Source organism: Marmota monax, unplaced genomic scaffold (genome assembly GCF_021218885.2).
Source record: "Marmota monax isolate L192 unplaced genomic scaffold, Marmota_monax_Labrador192_F-V1.1 WCK01_AAM20220418_F8-fsc00178, whole genome shotgun sequence".
Classification (NCBI taxonomy): Eukaryota; Metazoa; Chordata; class Mammalia; order Rodentia; family Sciuridae; genus Marmota; species Marmota monax.
In genome coordinates, this window is record NW_026694501.1 from 1535343 (window position 1) to 1551623 (window position 16281).

The window sequence follows — 16281 nt, forward strand, 5'->3', positions numbered from 1 at the left end:
CCCAGTTATGAAAGGCCTTGGCTTTTCATCCCGGTGGGACCCCGTACTCAGCCTATGTTCCTGTAACAGCAAGGTTAGTTTCCTTCGCGAACTTGTCAGAAATGCACGTTCTCAGGCCCATTCAAGACCTCCAGAATCTGAGCCTGGGGGTGGGACTGCTTTTACAAAACCTCCTGGTGATTCTTCTTTAACACCTGCTGTCAAGTAATAGGCAGCCAATGGAAATTTTTGGCTGATGCAGGAATGTGATAGAGAAGACTCTGATTAAACAGATTGCCCAGGTACTGACTAGCTTCCCAGGTTGCCGGAAGAAGCCTGTTTGTTGACCCTTAGTGACCTCCAGGTACAAAACACGGGTTAGTGCTTGCGACCCCAAACACAGTGCTCACGCTCTGAACGCTGTCAGAAACGGCCGGGCAGCCAAGCGACACTCAGCGAAGCCCGGGTAACTACAACCCTGTCACAAACGTAGCCTGGAAAAGAGAAAGGAAGAGAAAACGGTGTAGGGAAACCGGAAACGGGGGTCTTCAGGGCACTCCGCCTGGAGGTGGTGGGGGATGGGGAGAGGTGGTGTGAGGAGGGAGGGAGGGAGCACCCCTCGCCCCCTCCGCGGCCGGGCAGGGCGCGACACACCCCTCCCGGCGGGGGGGGGGACCCCAGGGGCTGTTGCCTCCAGCTTTGGGGTCCCGCTCAACGTTCTCGCATTCATTGTTAGTGCGAGCATGGGCGTTTCCTCAGCCCGGGCACCTCCCTGGGGGAAATCCCGCCCGCCGTACCCCGGGCCCGGCGTCTCGGGAGCGCGGAGCGGGCCGGGCGCCGAGGCCCCACCCCGGGCGCCGGGCGTCGAGTCCCCGCCGCTGCCCGCCGCCCGGCCATTGTTCGGGCCCCACCCCTGATGAATATTCACGCCGCGCGGGCGCCTCGCCCCGCGCCTCCCCGCCGGGGCTTCGGGGCGTGAGTGCGTTTCCGCCCGTTTTTCCTGCCGGAGAAGGAAAGGGGGAGCTGTTTTCTCTCTCCTCAGAATATATTTTTGGTGTCCCGTTTCTCCTCCTCCCGCGCCGCCGCCGCCCCCTCCCTCCCCGCCTCCCCGCCCGCCTCCGCCTCCGCCTCCCGGGTTATCTTTGTCTCGCTGCCTCGCGCTCACTCGCTCAACTCTCGGCGGCGCCGCGGCCCCTCGCTCCGGGCCCGTCCTCGAGGCGCGCGGGGCGCGGGCGCCGGGGCCTGAGGCGGCGGGCGACGCCCGGGGGGCCTACCGGCCCGCGCCATGGTGTGAGCGCCGTCGCCGCGCACGCTCCGCCCGCCCTCCGCGCGGCCCGGCCGCCGAGAGCCGCGAGCGGCCGAGAGCGCGGCCGTCCCGCCGCCGCCGCCGCCGCCCCCGGCCCCGCGAGGAGAGTCCCGGCCGGCCCGGCTGCGCGCGAGCAGCGCCGTCGGCGGCCTGGCCCCGGCCGACTCCGCAGGGCCACAGAGAGATTTATCGTTAGCATTTGTTTTGGGGGTAGCCAACAGGAAAAATGGCGAACGACTCCCCTGCAAAAAGTCTGGTGGACATCGACCTCTCCTCCCTGCGGGTGAGTGGGCCCGCGCGGGCAGCGGGCAGCGGGCAGCGGGACCGCGCCCTGGCTGGCCGGGCGCTCGGGCGGCGCCGTGGGCAGAGCCGCGGGCGCGGCGGCCCTTTGTCTGCCGTTCGGCGAGTGCGGGGACCCGGGCGCGACCCTCGGCACGGCCGCCGCCCCCGCGCACGGGGGCCGAGTGGGGCGAAGCCCACCTCTTTTGTCACCGCCCTTTCTCTCCAATTGCCCCGTCTATTGATTCATTTTGGGTCTCTTATAAATGCTATCCTCTCCCCTCCTTTCTCTCCAGGACCCTGCTGGGATTTTTGAGCTGGTGGAAGTGGTTGGAAATGGCACCTATGGACAAGTCTATAAGGTCGGTGTGGGGCGCCTTCTTTGTTTCCCGTGGCATGTAGAAACTTCTTGTTGGGGGACGAGGGAGAGGGTGAGAAATCCGCTGCTGACTGGAGGCCACGCCGCTTGGCTGAAGTTGGGAAAGGGGTTTCGCCTGGCATCCCCTTGCTTTTTAAACATCGAGTTTGTATTCACACTGGCCTTAAAAGACCTCATTTCCTGGCTTTGAGATAAGGAAATAAGCTACACAGTTAGGCATGCAGTTTAATTCAGCAAAATGGAAAAGGATCCCCCCCCACCCCCAAGACAACCTGATTTTTTTTTTTTTTCTTTTGCTCCAAATCTGACTTCCTGAGTTGTGTGTCAATTAAAATTCAGGATAGGCAGGCCTTGTCTATGATTATCCTAAACCACTGTCTTGGCTTTCTTGAAAATTGTCAAGAAAATTGTCGTGTTTCTTCGTTTTGAGTGCTTGCCAAGTGCTCAAGGTGGGGAGTTTGGTGTTACCTGGGACTACTTCATAAAAACTTTGGCTATCTTACCTTCTACTGATGGAAACATATTTTGGGGAAGCAGGGAGGAGTGTATGTTTGGGCAACAGGAGCAGGAAGAATTACAGTGTGGGGATTATAAAGTATGAATTCCAGGAATAACCTGTTTGACAGCTGTGTAATTGAAACAGAGATGAGGGAGAGCGGGGAGGAGAGAGGATGCCCTGGTTTCACACCCACCCCAGGTCTTTCTCTTTCTTTACATACATTCTTTGTATTTATATTTTATCACCCCCCCCCCCCCATGAAACTAGAATCTGGACACTGTGAGTCTGCACTGAGTAGCTGACACCTGATGTGACTAACAGTGTGTTGTTCATTTTTATCCAGTGCAGATTATGAAAGAGCTGTAGGTGAGGCAGGCACAGGCCTTGAAAATTCAAAACAATGTTAAATTCTCTCTGTCTCGGTTTGTTTTCTTATTGCTAAACGTTTTCTGAAAGTTATCTGCACTGGGGGAGTTTTCTAGCTGTTAAGAGTGGGTACAAGGTTGGGCTTGAGAAAAATTATCTTATGAAGCAGGGCTTTGTGGTTCATTGAAGAATTGTCATTGTCTCATTCAAAAGGGGGGGGGGAGTTGGAGGGCTTACTGTATACTTTGTCTTAGGCCAAGTGAAGTGTGGATCTTATTGTCTCCTTTCTGCTTTATGAATAGGCCTTATCTATCACTTGAACATTTCGCCCCAGCCCCAACTTCCCCTGGTCTGGGCAACTACTGACTGGCCTGTGGTCTGAACTTGAGTCCGTATTCTTAGGTGATCTCAAGTGAATTAGCATGTGTTTTGTTGGTTAACTGTTGGGGCTGGGGCCAGATTTTTGAATTTGAAAAGAAGCCCTGTTAGCTCTTCCTGCTGGGCTCAACAGAATTTGGAAGGCTTTGGAAAATTTTGGAAAAGATTGTGTTGCAACTCACTGAGTGACTGGTAACTGGCTTAAAGACATTTTCCCCAGCCCCAATGTTTGCCTAACCACCAGGCGGTTTTTTTTTTTTTTCTTCCCTAACCCAGTTTTTCTGGCCAAATCTAAGTGGTGAGTATACTCTTCCAAGTGAGTTAGCCAAAGCTTGTTTTTGACCTGGTTACACAGTAGTTGGATTGTTTGTATATTCCTCGGTCAGCATATGTGTTAAGGGCAGTGAAGTAAGTTAGAAGGCTGGAGCCCTTTTTGAAACCATAAGAAAAAGGAAAGAATAAAACCCCAGTGTGGATTAATTGGTTTTAAGAGATGGGTGCTCTTTATGGTAACAGCTTGGGCAGGTTCATTGTTGTTTCCCCTTCTCATTTCCTCTTTCCTTCCTTGTCCTTTACTGCTCAGGCTATTGAAAGAGATTTACTGAGACTACATTTGGGAAGTATTTGGGATAGTGACAATGACAATAGTGCTCTGACTACAAAGTCTGCACATTTGAGTAGAAATTCTTTAATTATGCAAACCTCCAAGGAGTTATAAAAATCTGTGCAGTTGCATATAATCCAGAATAAAGTAGTACTTGAGATTTTGCTGGTTAATTTTACCATTTTGGAAATTTTCAGATATACACAAAGAGAATTACAGTTCAGTTTAACGGTTATCAATCCATGACTGACCTGTTTCATCTGTATCTTCCTCCCCTCCTTTATTCATTTGTTTATTTTTGTGGTGCTGGGGATTGAACCCAGGGCCTGTGCATGAAAGGCAAGCACTTTACCAACTGATCTATATCCCCAGCCCTCCTCCCCTCCTTTATTTTAAGGTCAACCGCAGGTACTATTTTACCCTTAAATACTTCAGTTCATTTATTTTTTTCTTTTAACATAACCACAATGTCATTATCACATTTAGAAAATATCAAATATCCAGCATTAATGTTTTCCTAATTGTCTTAAACATGTCCTGGTACTTGTTAATATCACAAGAAGTTCTTCGATGATTATGAACTGGTACGTGGAACTTTAATCTACTGTCTTCAGTAGAGACAAACATCTCTGATTTCTTTTTAAATGTATAATTTCTAGAGTCATTTACCATTATGCATAGGGGTTTATTTAGGATTTTTGTTGGCTGATTGGTTTGGGAATTAGATTTTTAACACTTGAGTTAACTTATAGCATTTAATTTATTACTAAATTTTTTTTCAGAAAAACATTGTCAGGTAAAACACCTGTAAGCTGAACAACCTGTAGTACTGATATATTTCAGTGTTAAAGTTTCTACATTTTTGTTTTTTCAGTGACGGGTTGCTTATTTTGTAATTTATATGGAGTAAATGAGTCGAGAGTTTCTGAGTTTTGATATGTTCTATGAAAAGTACATTTTGGGGGGATAGTGTCTAGTTTTTAAATTACCTCTGAAAAAATGGTAAATGGTTGGGTGTATTTAATGGCATAAAACTTTTATCTTAAAAAATAGTCGAAAAGCATTATATTCTGTTCAGAGAGGTTTATTTCTAGCTTTATGTTTTTAAGGGCTCATAGGAAAGGATACTCAAAAATTAAAAAAAATTTATGGGTTTGAGAGTATAGCTCAGTGGTAGACAACTTGCCTAGCACTTCCTAGGTCCTGGGTTGATCCCCAGTACAAATATCCCCCAATTTTTTTTGTGAATTTATGTCAGAATATTACATTCAGAGTATCATATAAAAGAAGTGTCTGTGGCACAGTGGTCTGTATGTCTGTTTACTGATTCCCCAGGTTGAATAAATAGAATTTCATTTTTTTTATGAGTGATAACATGACAAATTAAAGCCAGAAATAAATCAAATTTGTTTTCATGTTGTTTGGATTTTATTGTTTAAGTATTTGTTTCACCATTTTTTGGTTTTCTTAGTAATTACTGCTATTTTGTGTTTTGTGGGCATATGGCCAGACTTGGAAGGAAAATTCTGAATCTTGAAAGGACTGCAGTGAGGGGTCAAGGGGGAAATCCATTAATAGTAGTTGTTACAGAGTTTAGAATTCAGCAGGTGAAGTGTCTGAAATCAGGGCTTGTTCAAGGAAGGGATGATAGATTTTATGTATGTAAGATGGAACATGTCTGACCCTATCTGTCCTTGGAGGAAAGGTACTGGTAGACCTTGGAGGTTGAGCAGTAGGGTACTCTCAACCCAGAGACCTTGGTGGTAAGGGGAGCTAACTGTGAGAGCCTCGTCCTCCAGCCACTGTGCTAATGCTGTACTCCTCAGTTAAGAAAGGCAGGGAGGGGAGGGTGTGCCTGAGAAGGGCTGAGTTACCTTTGGGAATGGCAGGAGGTTTAGGGAGTAGGGGTAGTCTCAAGAAGGCATTATTTGTGCTGGAGTTGAGGAGGACATCATTCTTTAAACACCGAGGAGCTACTGAAAGGTTTCATTGTTTTTGAGCCAGACCCAGTGGCAGTGGAGCAGTCTGTAATCCCAGCTCCTCAGGAGGGTGAGGCAGGAGGATTTCAAGTTTAAGGCCAGCATGGGAATTTAGGGAGCACCTCTCTCAAGATGATGATAATGATGACAATTAATAAAAGGGTTGGGGATGTAGTTCAGAGGTGGAGGACTTGCCTAGCATGCCTGAGACCCCAGGTTTAGTCCCTAGCACCACTGGGGGTAAGAAAGGGTATGTTAGAATTGGAAATCCCTGGGAGTAGGGGATTTGAGTAGATGATGTTTTGGAAGGAGCAGGTAAGGTAGCTGGCAATGGTCCAGAAAGAGGAGGTGAAGGTTGAGTTAGGGTAGTAGTGGCTGTGATGGTAAAGAGGAGGTGAGGTTGTGGCAGATACTTGGGAAACCCTCTTTGTTAGATTTAAGTTGCTGAATCCCCTTATTCTCTGCAGGCTTTGGTATGTCTCTTCAATGAGTACACTGCTCACTAGATAGGAGGAACCTTGTGATTAGCAAGGTGAAAGTGCTAAAATTTGATTGCTCAGTGGTATAATGCCATATAAACTATCTGGCTTTTAAAAATCATTACTTTTAACATTTTGGAGCAAGCACTTGAACCTTTGTGAGGGATTCTCTAAATATTATCTTTTAAATGTAGCATCTCTTGTTTTTAATTGGAGGTGAGGACATCCATTGGAGCAATGTGAATTCTGTAGAACTAGATGTTTTCATTAGAAGGAGGGTTGTGTCAGCTGATCTGCTGCTGAGTGGCATGTTTAGACTTGTTCTGATATCTGGATTTCCTTCACGCTAGAAAGATCCTGGACTTCGGTAAGGTGGGAGAAAGCCACCCTGTTGAACAAGTATTGGTGTGAAGCTATTAAAGATTATCAAACCCACACTTCCCAAAGCTGTTTTCACTAAATCAGGAAGCTTTTACAGAAAATCCAACCACCGCTGCTGATATTGGGTTTTATTGCTTGAAACTTTGTAATAAATATGTATTCATTTGCATACCTGCAAGTATTATATAGATGTGTATTTTTACTTATTATAATCCAGAAATATTATCCACATACTTGTGGTACAGTGTATGTGTTCACAGGTTCACAGATTGAGCCTTGAGGAGTAGAGAGACATTTTTGAAATTTTTTGAAATAATGCATCCTACTTTTTTTTTTTTTTGACACTGGTAATCAAACCCAGGGGAACTTTACTACCTAGCTACATTTTCAGTTCTTTAAAAAAAATTGTTTTTGTTTCAAGATAGGGTTTCATGAAGTTGCTGAGGCTGGCCTGGAACTTGAGAGGTCTTCCTGCCTCAGCCTTCTGAGTTGATGTGATTACAGGTGTGTATCACCACACCCAGCTTGCATATTACTTTTGAAATAATATATCACTGAACAGGTGTGTTGAGCTAAAGAATAAGGAGTTTTATTCCCAGGGAACTAAATATTGTAAGTTGAGTATGTTTTACCTTATGGAGAGATATTTTAATATATAAATTTCACATATGCTCTTTTATTTTGTTTCTTTGCTTTTATTAGCAAATACTTGCCTAACAGATACGAGCAAGTACCTGCTTGCCACTCTTAATATCAAATATTTCCATCTCTTTCTCAGTTGTATTAAGTTTATGATGCCTGGGCTTCCTATTATTACTATCAGCGCTTTAATCTTTTCAATTATTTAAAAAAATTGGCAGATTGCAATAGAATATTTAAATAATTGCCAGATATCCTCCTTTTCAGATATAGGATGTCCAGGCATTGAGGTCAGAACTGTGATGAGAAGTGAGCCACAACCATGGGGTTACCTGGCAGGTTCATTCCTAGGTATTGGGTAAAGTGTATTAGGACATTCAAGGTGAAATGTACGAAAGTGCAGACTGCTAAAATTCTCAAAATCCCACTATTCATTTAGAATATGTAATAATTTTAAGGATTGAGACAATTTTAGGTCATTTCTTTAGCTTTTGAGTCAGTATTTAAATTTTTTTTTCTATCATAAATAGATGGATAGTGGGTGATCATGGTTCATTATATAATGAGTATTTGCAAGTAGGTATTTTGAAAATTTATTATAAATAGATTTTTCACTAATTGAGTTTGGCTAGTTTGAATTATCAGTGTTAAAGTATTGTGCCACTTTAATATCTAATTTGGGGACTGTTCCTTGATTATCAGTGTAGAAATTCCCAAGTACTTATTTAACTTGTAGAAGTTGACAGTTGATTGACTTTAATATGATATTACAAGATATGAGTCCAGGTAATTGTTTTGTATGTATGGAAGGATGGCTAGGAAGAGAATGGAGGATAGGGTAATGTGTTATCAGTGGCAGTGTGGCAGCAATATGTTCTTGGTCTGTATAATGTTATATCATGACTTTTCAAACATAGTATCTTTTGTTATGAGACTGATCTAGGGATAAAGACTACTGGCATTATGCAGAAGAATAGCTACCTTTTAGGTTAAATAATAAAGCAATGTAGGTTGGGAGGTACTTGTAAGAATTTCAGAGGAAAAGGTGAGAATGGTAAGTTTTAGGACTTTTCAAATTCAAAAACTGGGAACTTAAAAACCTTGGTAGCATTATAAGGAATTTAGAAAACTAAATTGGGGGAGGCAGTGAAAAACAACCATTTGGGCTGGCTTCATCTAACAAGTACTAACTGTGTGTTACCAATGCTAGGCCTGTTGTGAGTATTTGTATGTCATGATGAACAAAACAGGTGAAAATCTACGCTCATGGAATGCTAGAAATTCAGGGGAATGGACACAAAATGCCAAAAATGTAGTATCAACTGTAAATCCTGTGTTGTCTACATTTCCCAGGTCCTCCACTCAGCCCACTTAAAATCAGACACAAAGAATTCTCCAGAACATCAAATGGCATGCTGCATGTGCTCTTTTTAAGTCTGAGTGACTCAGCCTCAGCAGAGTTTCCTTTATGTTAAAATTTAGTGAAACAAAGCACAAGAAAATTTAAATGAAAAAGTAGACATACAGAATACCAGCTTAAATTTTTTTTTTTATCATTAGAGCTAAAAGGTACAATGTTATCCTGTTTGCTATAAAAGTTTTTACACATTTAACTCTTAATTTCTGAAATGATCTCGCTGTGTAACCCAGTCAGTAGACCACACTCTGAGATGCTCTGAACTGGCAAGATTGATTTGGATTGCTTAGTAAGCTTGAGTTGGTGCAATAGCAAGCTGGAGAATTTGGGGCTCTTGTCCATGCCCATCACTTGATTCATCTACCATTGAGAAGCAGGGAGACAGAGCAGGTGTGCTTAGTGGCCAAATGTCTTTGACTCTGGACGGTATAACTGGGCTAAATGTGGACAAGTTATGCTATTTCAAGTAATTAAAAGAAAAAAACCTACCCTTTTACATTGTAATTTAAAAACCTCTTATTTTAGCTAAATGATGAGTACAGCCTTAAAAAACTTACTGAAGTTATGCATGCACATACTTAACAGGTGATACCAAAATGCTCATTTCAGAACTTGAATTTATCCTATTCCTCAGAGGCATCTATTTTTGATGCTTTTAGCTGCCACATCTTATGTTTACTGCCATATATCTACATTATGAGCTTATATCACTATTTTTCAATTTATCAGTTTTGTACATTTATTGACTTTCTGCAGCAGTAGTTAATTCTTGTTGAACTACTGTAGTTCAATAGTAGTTGGATATTTGGCTTCTATACTTCCCTTAAATGAGTTTGTCATAATTTTGGGTTAATAAAATAGTTGTTTATATTATCATAACTATGGAGATACCATTTATATGAGCCAAACAGTTGAATATTATTACATTTCCTTATTTAAATAGCACCCCTTGTCATTATTTTACTTTTGTGTTTGCTTGTTTTTGCCTCTTAGATGCCCTAGAAGATAAATCAAATGGCTAGCAAAATTCAGCCTCTCTTAACAATTTTTCCTAATGCTAAATATGTCAGATAATTTATTGTTTCTGATACCATGTTGATTTGAATTTTTCCACCCTGGAGATAACCTTACAACTGGGTAGGTGTGATTACCCTGGACCTGGTGTATAGTTGTTGTCATGGAACTTCACTGTTCTTGGATACCACAGTTTTTTTTTTTTTTTTAATCAATAGCACATCCTCCAGTAGCTTTTTTTTTGGGTGGGGGGTACCAGGGATTGAACTCAGGGGCACTCGACCACTGAGCCACATCCCCAGCCCTATTTTGTATTTCATTTAGAGATAGGGTCTCACTGAGTTGCTTAGCCTCACTTTTTGCTGAGGCTGATTTTGAACTCATAATCCTCCTGTCTCAGCCTCCCATGCCCAGCCTCCAGTAGCTTTTTAAGAAAATTATGGGATGTGAAGGTTTTAGGTCCTTTCTAAATCCTAAAAACAGGCCGTAAATCCCTGTTTTTTAATCTTGTATTCAACACTTTGCTCCATGTCTTCTCATCTAGAGCATCACTTCTTTCATCTCTACAGGGACTAAAGTTCTGAATTCCCAGGGATGTAGAGTGATGTGGGATAGTCACTAGATTGAGATAGAGAAAGGGGTGCAAACTTGTACCAATTCTCCTGATTTTAGCCTTCAACCTCACTTGATATTGGTTGTTTCCAAATGATGATTTTCTCATCATTCTAGGGGCAAACTGCCTCACTCTTTGGTGGTGTTCTCAGTAGCACTTAGATTGTAACATTTTCTTCTTTACTAAGTCACTTACTGCTCTGTCTACATTTTAGCTGTTCAACCTGGTAAAAATGATCTCTGCTGCCATCTTTTTTTATCTGTTTTTTGGTTTACCTTATAGTTTTTATGGGAATTAAGTCCCATGACCAATGTGATCAGTCCATCATGTTTAACTAGAAGTTGTATCTTTTTAAACTATGGTTTTACTTAGACATTTTTCTTTTCATCCAGGACAATAATAATAGAAACAACATCAACAACAAAAATGGAACAGATCATCACCTTTGTGGTGACTCTTAATTTGGGATTTGCAGGCCCAGGAGATAAGATGAGGGAGGAGAGAGGCAAGAGATAAAGTGGTGTTGTGCTATATTACTTTAAAGACACAAAGGAATTTGCAGGTTTTTTTTTTTTTAAATATAAGGCAGCTTATATTTTATATATATATATATATATATATATATATATATATATATATATATATGCCATGAAATTCACCATTCACCACAAAGCATTCTTAGAACATTTTGATCATCTCAGTAGGATCCTCATACCCATTTACAGTTAATCCCCATTGTAACCTGAAGCCCCAGGCAATCACTAATTATTCTGTTTCTAGAAAGTTACCTTTTCTGAACATTTTATTTAAATGGAATTAGTGTAGTCTCTCCCATGTAATTTTTTTTCCACTTCATACATTGTAATATTCATCCATGTAGCAGTGTGGAGGTTTGTTTCTGTTACATAGTAGTGTTACAGGTATGAGTGTGCCACATTTTGTCTGTATGTTTACCAGTTGATGGGCATTGGAGTTGTTTCTACTATTTGTCTTTTGTGAATTCAAAAGGTGTTTTTAAGTTTTTAAAATTTTATTTTACTAGAACATTATAATTATACATACTTTTGGGGTTCCTTTTGGTATAATTATACATATAAGAATTTGATTTCAGTCCTAATTCCCGTTCCCTTTTCCTCTCTTCCTCCCTCCTCCTTTTCTCCCCATTCTACTTATTTTCCTTTCTTTGATTGGTATTTTTACATACATATACAAGTGAAATTCCTTTTGGTTTTTTGTACATTTCCATATGTTATATAACATGATTCAGTTAGATTCATTCTGTATTTCTTTCCCCTCCCTCCCTTTTCATTCTTTTTCATTGATCTTCCCTATGTCTTTTATGAAATCTGATCCCCTTCCCAACTGCCTTCTTTCCCTTATTTTTCCCTAGTTTCTTCATATGAGAGAAAACATTTGACTCCTGATTTTCTAAGTCTGGCTTATTTCACTTAGCATGATTTTCTTTATTTCCATCCGATTACCAGGAGAATCTATTATTTCTTCTTTATGGATGAGTAAAACTCCATTGTGTGTGTGTGTGTGTGTGTGTGTGTGTGTGTGTGTGTATGTATGTATGTATCATATTTTCGTAATCCATATATCAAGGAGTAGGATAGCTGGGTTGTATGGTAGTTCCATTTCTAGTTTTTTGAGGAGCCTCCATACTACTTTCCAAAGTGGTTGTAATAATTTACAGTCTTACCAGCAGTGTATGATGTGGCTCAGTGGTAGAGTGCTCACCTAGCATGCATGAAGCCCTGGGTTCAATCCTCAGCACCACATAAATGTAAAATAAAAATATTGTGTCCACCTAAAACTTAAGAATAAATATTTCCTAGCCAGAATTTATTTTTCATATTCTTCATTTTTAAAATTTTATTTTTATGTGGTGCTGGGGATAGAACCCAGTACCTCATGCATGCTAGGCGAGCACTCTACCACTGAGCCACAACCCCAGCCCTATTTTTCATATTCTTAATAATTGCCATTTTGGCTAGAGTGAGATGAAATCTTAATGTAGTTTTGATTTGCATTTCTCTGATTGCTAGAGATGTTGAACATTTTTTTACTATATTTATTGGTTATTAATTGGTTATTTCCTTTGAGAAATTTCTGTTTAGTTGTTTTGCCCACTTATTGATTGGGTGTTTTTTTTTGTTGTTGTTGTTATTGAGATTTTTCTGAAGGTGTTTTTGCCTTGCATCACAGTCTTGTTCAGAAAAGCTACCTGATGGTGCTGTGTGCTGGAGCAAAGACCAGGAATTTATCTGCCTGTGTCTTCTCATTTCTCATCAGTTTAACCAAACATCTAGTTCTGGTGGCTGTTTGGAGCAGAGCTTTACCTTCCCTATTCTGGCTGTTTTTCATCACTATGAGCTTAAGTCATTTCTTTAAATATGAGTCCATTTTCTTTCTTATCATCATAAAGACAGTTTACTATTAGTGAGGTTACTGATATTAGTAACTGGGTCAAATTAGTTTTTCCTTCTCACTAATTGTTGGGGATTCCATTATGTGATAGCTATATGTGATATGCCATGTGAGTTTCCCTTTATCCCCAGCAGAAGCTTTTGAAACACCAGAATTTAAAAATACAACAAGGGCTGGGGTTGTGGCTCAGCGGTAGAGCGCTCGCCTAGCATGCATGAGGCACTGGGTTCGATCCTCAACACCATATAAAAATAAAAAATAAAGATATTGTATCCACCTACAACTAAAAAAATAAATATTAAAAAATAAAAACACAACAAAACAAAATCTATTCTCTTTGGTCAGAGAATGTATTCCAAGTTAAATAAATGCCTTGCCGTGTTACATGGGGAAATGAGTTTACTCATATTAATTTGCTTAAAGTGTATCTTCAAAATATTTTTGTCATATTTTCTAAAATTCTTCTATGATTTTTTTTCAAGTAGTAAATTAACATTCAGATAATATTTAGTTAAGTTTAATAATTGTTTACTTTTTGCGAATTCTTGAGCTTGAGAGTATTCTTACCTGCTTATGACATTAAAAGAATACCAATTGACTACCAGATCCCTGCTTCAGTTTTTGGGATTGTCTTTGTGTAATTGATGTGTAATTTTATGACTTCAATTTTGAGATCTCCAGTCAAAGGGTGCATTATCTGAATTAAGGTTTTGCATTAAGGCAAATACAGTTTATTTGGGATCCCCAGTTAGACACAGAGTATTGCCTGAAATTGTGCATTCAAGTGGCAACATAATTCTTTGGGTGTATTCATTCACTTAATAGGACTTGTTTCAAATTCTAGGGCCTTTCTTTTTTTTTTAATATTTATTCTTAAGTTTTAGGTGGACACAGTATCTTTATTTTACATTTATGTGGTGCTGAGGATCGAACCCAGGGCTTCATGCATGCTAGGTGAGCACTCTACCACTGAGCCACAATCCCAGCCCCTAGGCCCTTTCTGGTTTGAATTTGGTGTATTAGAGCATCACAATTCTCTGGCTCTATGTGCATGTGTTCTCATTCATTCTTTTTTTAAAATTTTTAATTTTAGTTGTCCATGGACCTTTATTTTATTTTATATGAGGTGCTGAGAATCGAACCCAGTACCTCACACATGCTAGGCAGGTGCTCTACCACTGAGCTACAGCCCCAGCCCTCTCATTCATTCTATATATATATATATAAATCCCTTATCATATATATGGTTCACACACTTATTTTCTTAATCCATGGGCTGATTTTTCATTTTGTTAACTCTTTTTGAGAGAGAGAGAGAGAGAGAATTTTAATATTTATTTTTTAGTTTTCTGCGGACACAACATCTTTGTATGTGGTGCTGAGGATCGAACCCGGCCGCACGCATGCCAGGCGAGCGCACTACCGCTTGAGCCACATCCCCAGCCCCTCTCATTCATTCTTATTGGTCCCTCCTTTGATTTTCAGAAGAAAAAAATGAAAACAAAACTTTTGGGTATATAGTCCTTTTACTCAGCAGTATTTGAGGGCTTAGTATCTGGTTTTTTGATTCATTGTCAGCAGCTGCTTTAAGCCTATTTGGTAGGCAAGATTTCTCTTATTCGTTTATTACTGAACTACTTAATGCATGTGTAATGTGTGCCAGGCACCATTTGGTGACAATGGACAAGAAAGGCAGTCAGCTTGTGCCTTTGTGTAGCATAAGCCCAATGTGTAAGGCAGAAAACGAACAAACAGTTTAAGAGGATGGTATTGCAGATGGGGAAGAGCTGGGGCCTATGTGGGCATACAACATGATAGCTAAACAGATCTGATAAAGAAGATGAGATGGCACACAACTTTGATGTGCTGGTTGATGAGGCATAGATGTGTGAGGAGAAACAGTCTCTTCAGTTTTAGAAGAAGCCATTGATCCTATGACTCATCATCTTGGTTAATACAAGATGGGGGAGGTTTGTTCCATTGATTATGGTGATTGACTGAATTTAGTTTGCCTTGATACAGCTGTGTGCCTTGCCTCCAACATCTGCTGTTTTGAATCTCCTGTATCACTTGAGAGTTACCAGCTTATTCATTTAGCAAAATATGTCTGTCAGAGGAAAGTGGAGGAGGAGCCCTCATGTCCCAGACCTCAGAAAGTCCTTTGAACAGTGTCTGAAATGATACCTGGTGAATGGATGGCCTCAAGTAGATCATATCTGCCCTATAAATGGGAGTTTGCTTTGTTCAGCTCCTGGTCCCCATGACCTTAGGGCTGGAAAGGACCTCTGTAAAATGGAAACATTGGTGTACAGGTTTGTGATATTCAGGTAGTTTTTAGACATTTCTATACTTCGAGTTTTGGAAGGAAATGATTAAAAGATTATTTGCTCTGTATAGTAGGGGCATCACTTGATGGGGACACTAGAAGTGTGTCATTAGTCAATATCATCAATTATATGAACATCATAGAGTGTTTACACAAACTAAGATAGCTGCAGTGTCAGTAGGTGATAGAACTTACAGAACTACCTTTATACGTGTGGTCCTTTATTGACTGAAATGTTATGCAGTGCATGACTGTATTTGCTTTATGAAGATGTGAACAAAAGAGCTGTCACATTTTATCTTTAAAATACGGTAGCTTTTAAATTTTCTTTTTCTGAACCTACTAATTAAAGTGGTTTTGTGGGCCTTTTTAAAAAGAAAAAATTGAAAATAATTAGAGTAAATATTTTTAATCCTTCTCTAATCTTAGTGGAAAACAGGATTTTTTAATTTTGAGTGCTATCCTTCAAAGTATAAAATTCTTTTTGGTTTATTTTGCTTAAATAGGACTGTTTTAGTCATTAACTTCCAAGATTGAATTAGACATTTCATATTAGTTTACTACTCAACTAGCTGAAAATATATTCATTCTTATTGTTACATGAAAATTTTAATGCTAAATTTTATACAGGACATTGTTTTTCTGAGGAGTTGCTCTCATTGGCAGTCTTCCTTTTTACACTTCTTTGTGATTGAATTTTTTCTCATTTTATTTCATCCCTTTTACTGACTTGTGTATAACTTACTTGGTAGGTTTCTTTAGGTTTTGTAGTACACATCTTTAAGTTATGGTCTACCTTCAAATGATACATACTTCATGTGTAAGAAACTTACAGTAGTATTCTTCTATTTGTACCCATTTGACTGTAGTTTGGCATACAGTTTTACTTTCATATGTGCTCTAACTCCCAAAATATATTTGTTTCAACAGTCAACAATTTTTTAAAGACAATTTGAACAGTAAATAAAAGAAAGCTAATATTTGTATTCATATGATCATCATTTCTAGTGCTTCTCATTTTTTGTATAGATCCATATTTCTTCTTCCTTTAGGTCTTTCGGCAATTTAGGTCTGCTGGCAACAAATTCTTTCAGCTTTGGTATATCTGAAAATATCCCCTTCCCCCGATATCATTTTTGAAAGACATTTTTGTTGGGTGTAGAATTCTAGGCTAACATTTTTTTCTTTTGGTATTTTGGTTATTCTACTTTAT

General features: G+C 40.3%; 1 protein-coding gene across 37 annotated transcripts in view; it reads left to right on the forward strand.

Moving 5' to 3' along the window:
• Positions 1 to 1379: 1379 nt before the first annotated feature.
• The window catches only part of Map4k4 (mitogen-activated protein kinase kinase kinase kinase 4), a 184972-nt gene continuing 170070 nt past the window's right edge, over positions 1380 to 16281 (forward strand). For 13 of the 37 annotated variants that reach the window (XM_046419974.2, XM_046420000.2, XM_058571426.1 and 10 more), the window contains exons 1-2: positions 1382 to 1568; positions 1861 to 1926. In XM_046419974.2, coding sequence (XP_046275930.1) covers positions 1512 to 1568; positions 1861 to 1926 — 123 coding nt within the window. In that variant the 5' untranslated portion in view covers positions 1382 to 1511. Of the gene's footprint in view, positions 1569 to 1815; positions 1927 to 16281 lie in introns of those variants that run through there. The other 24 variants (XM_046419983.2, XM_058571423.1, XM_046419985.2 and 21 more) reach the window with 4 other exon arrangements.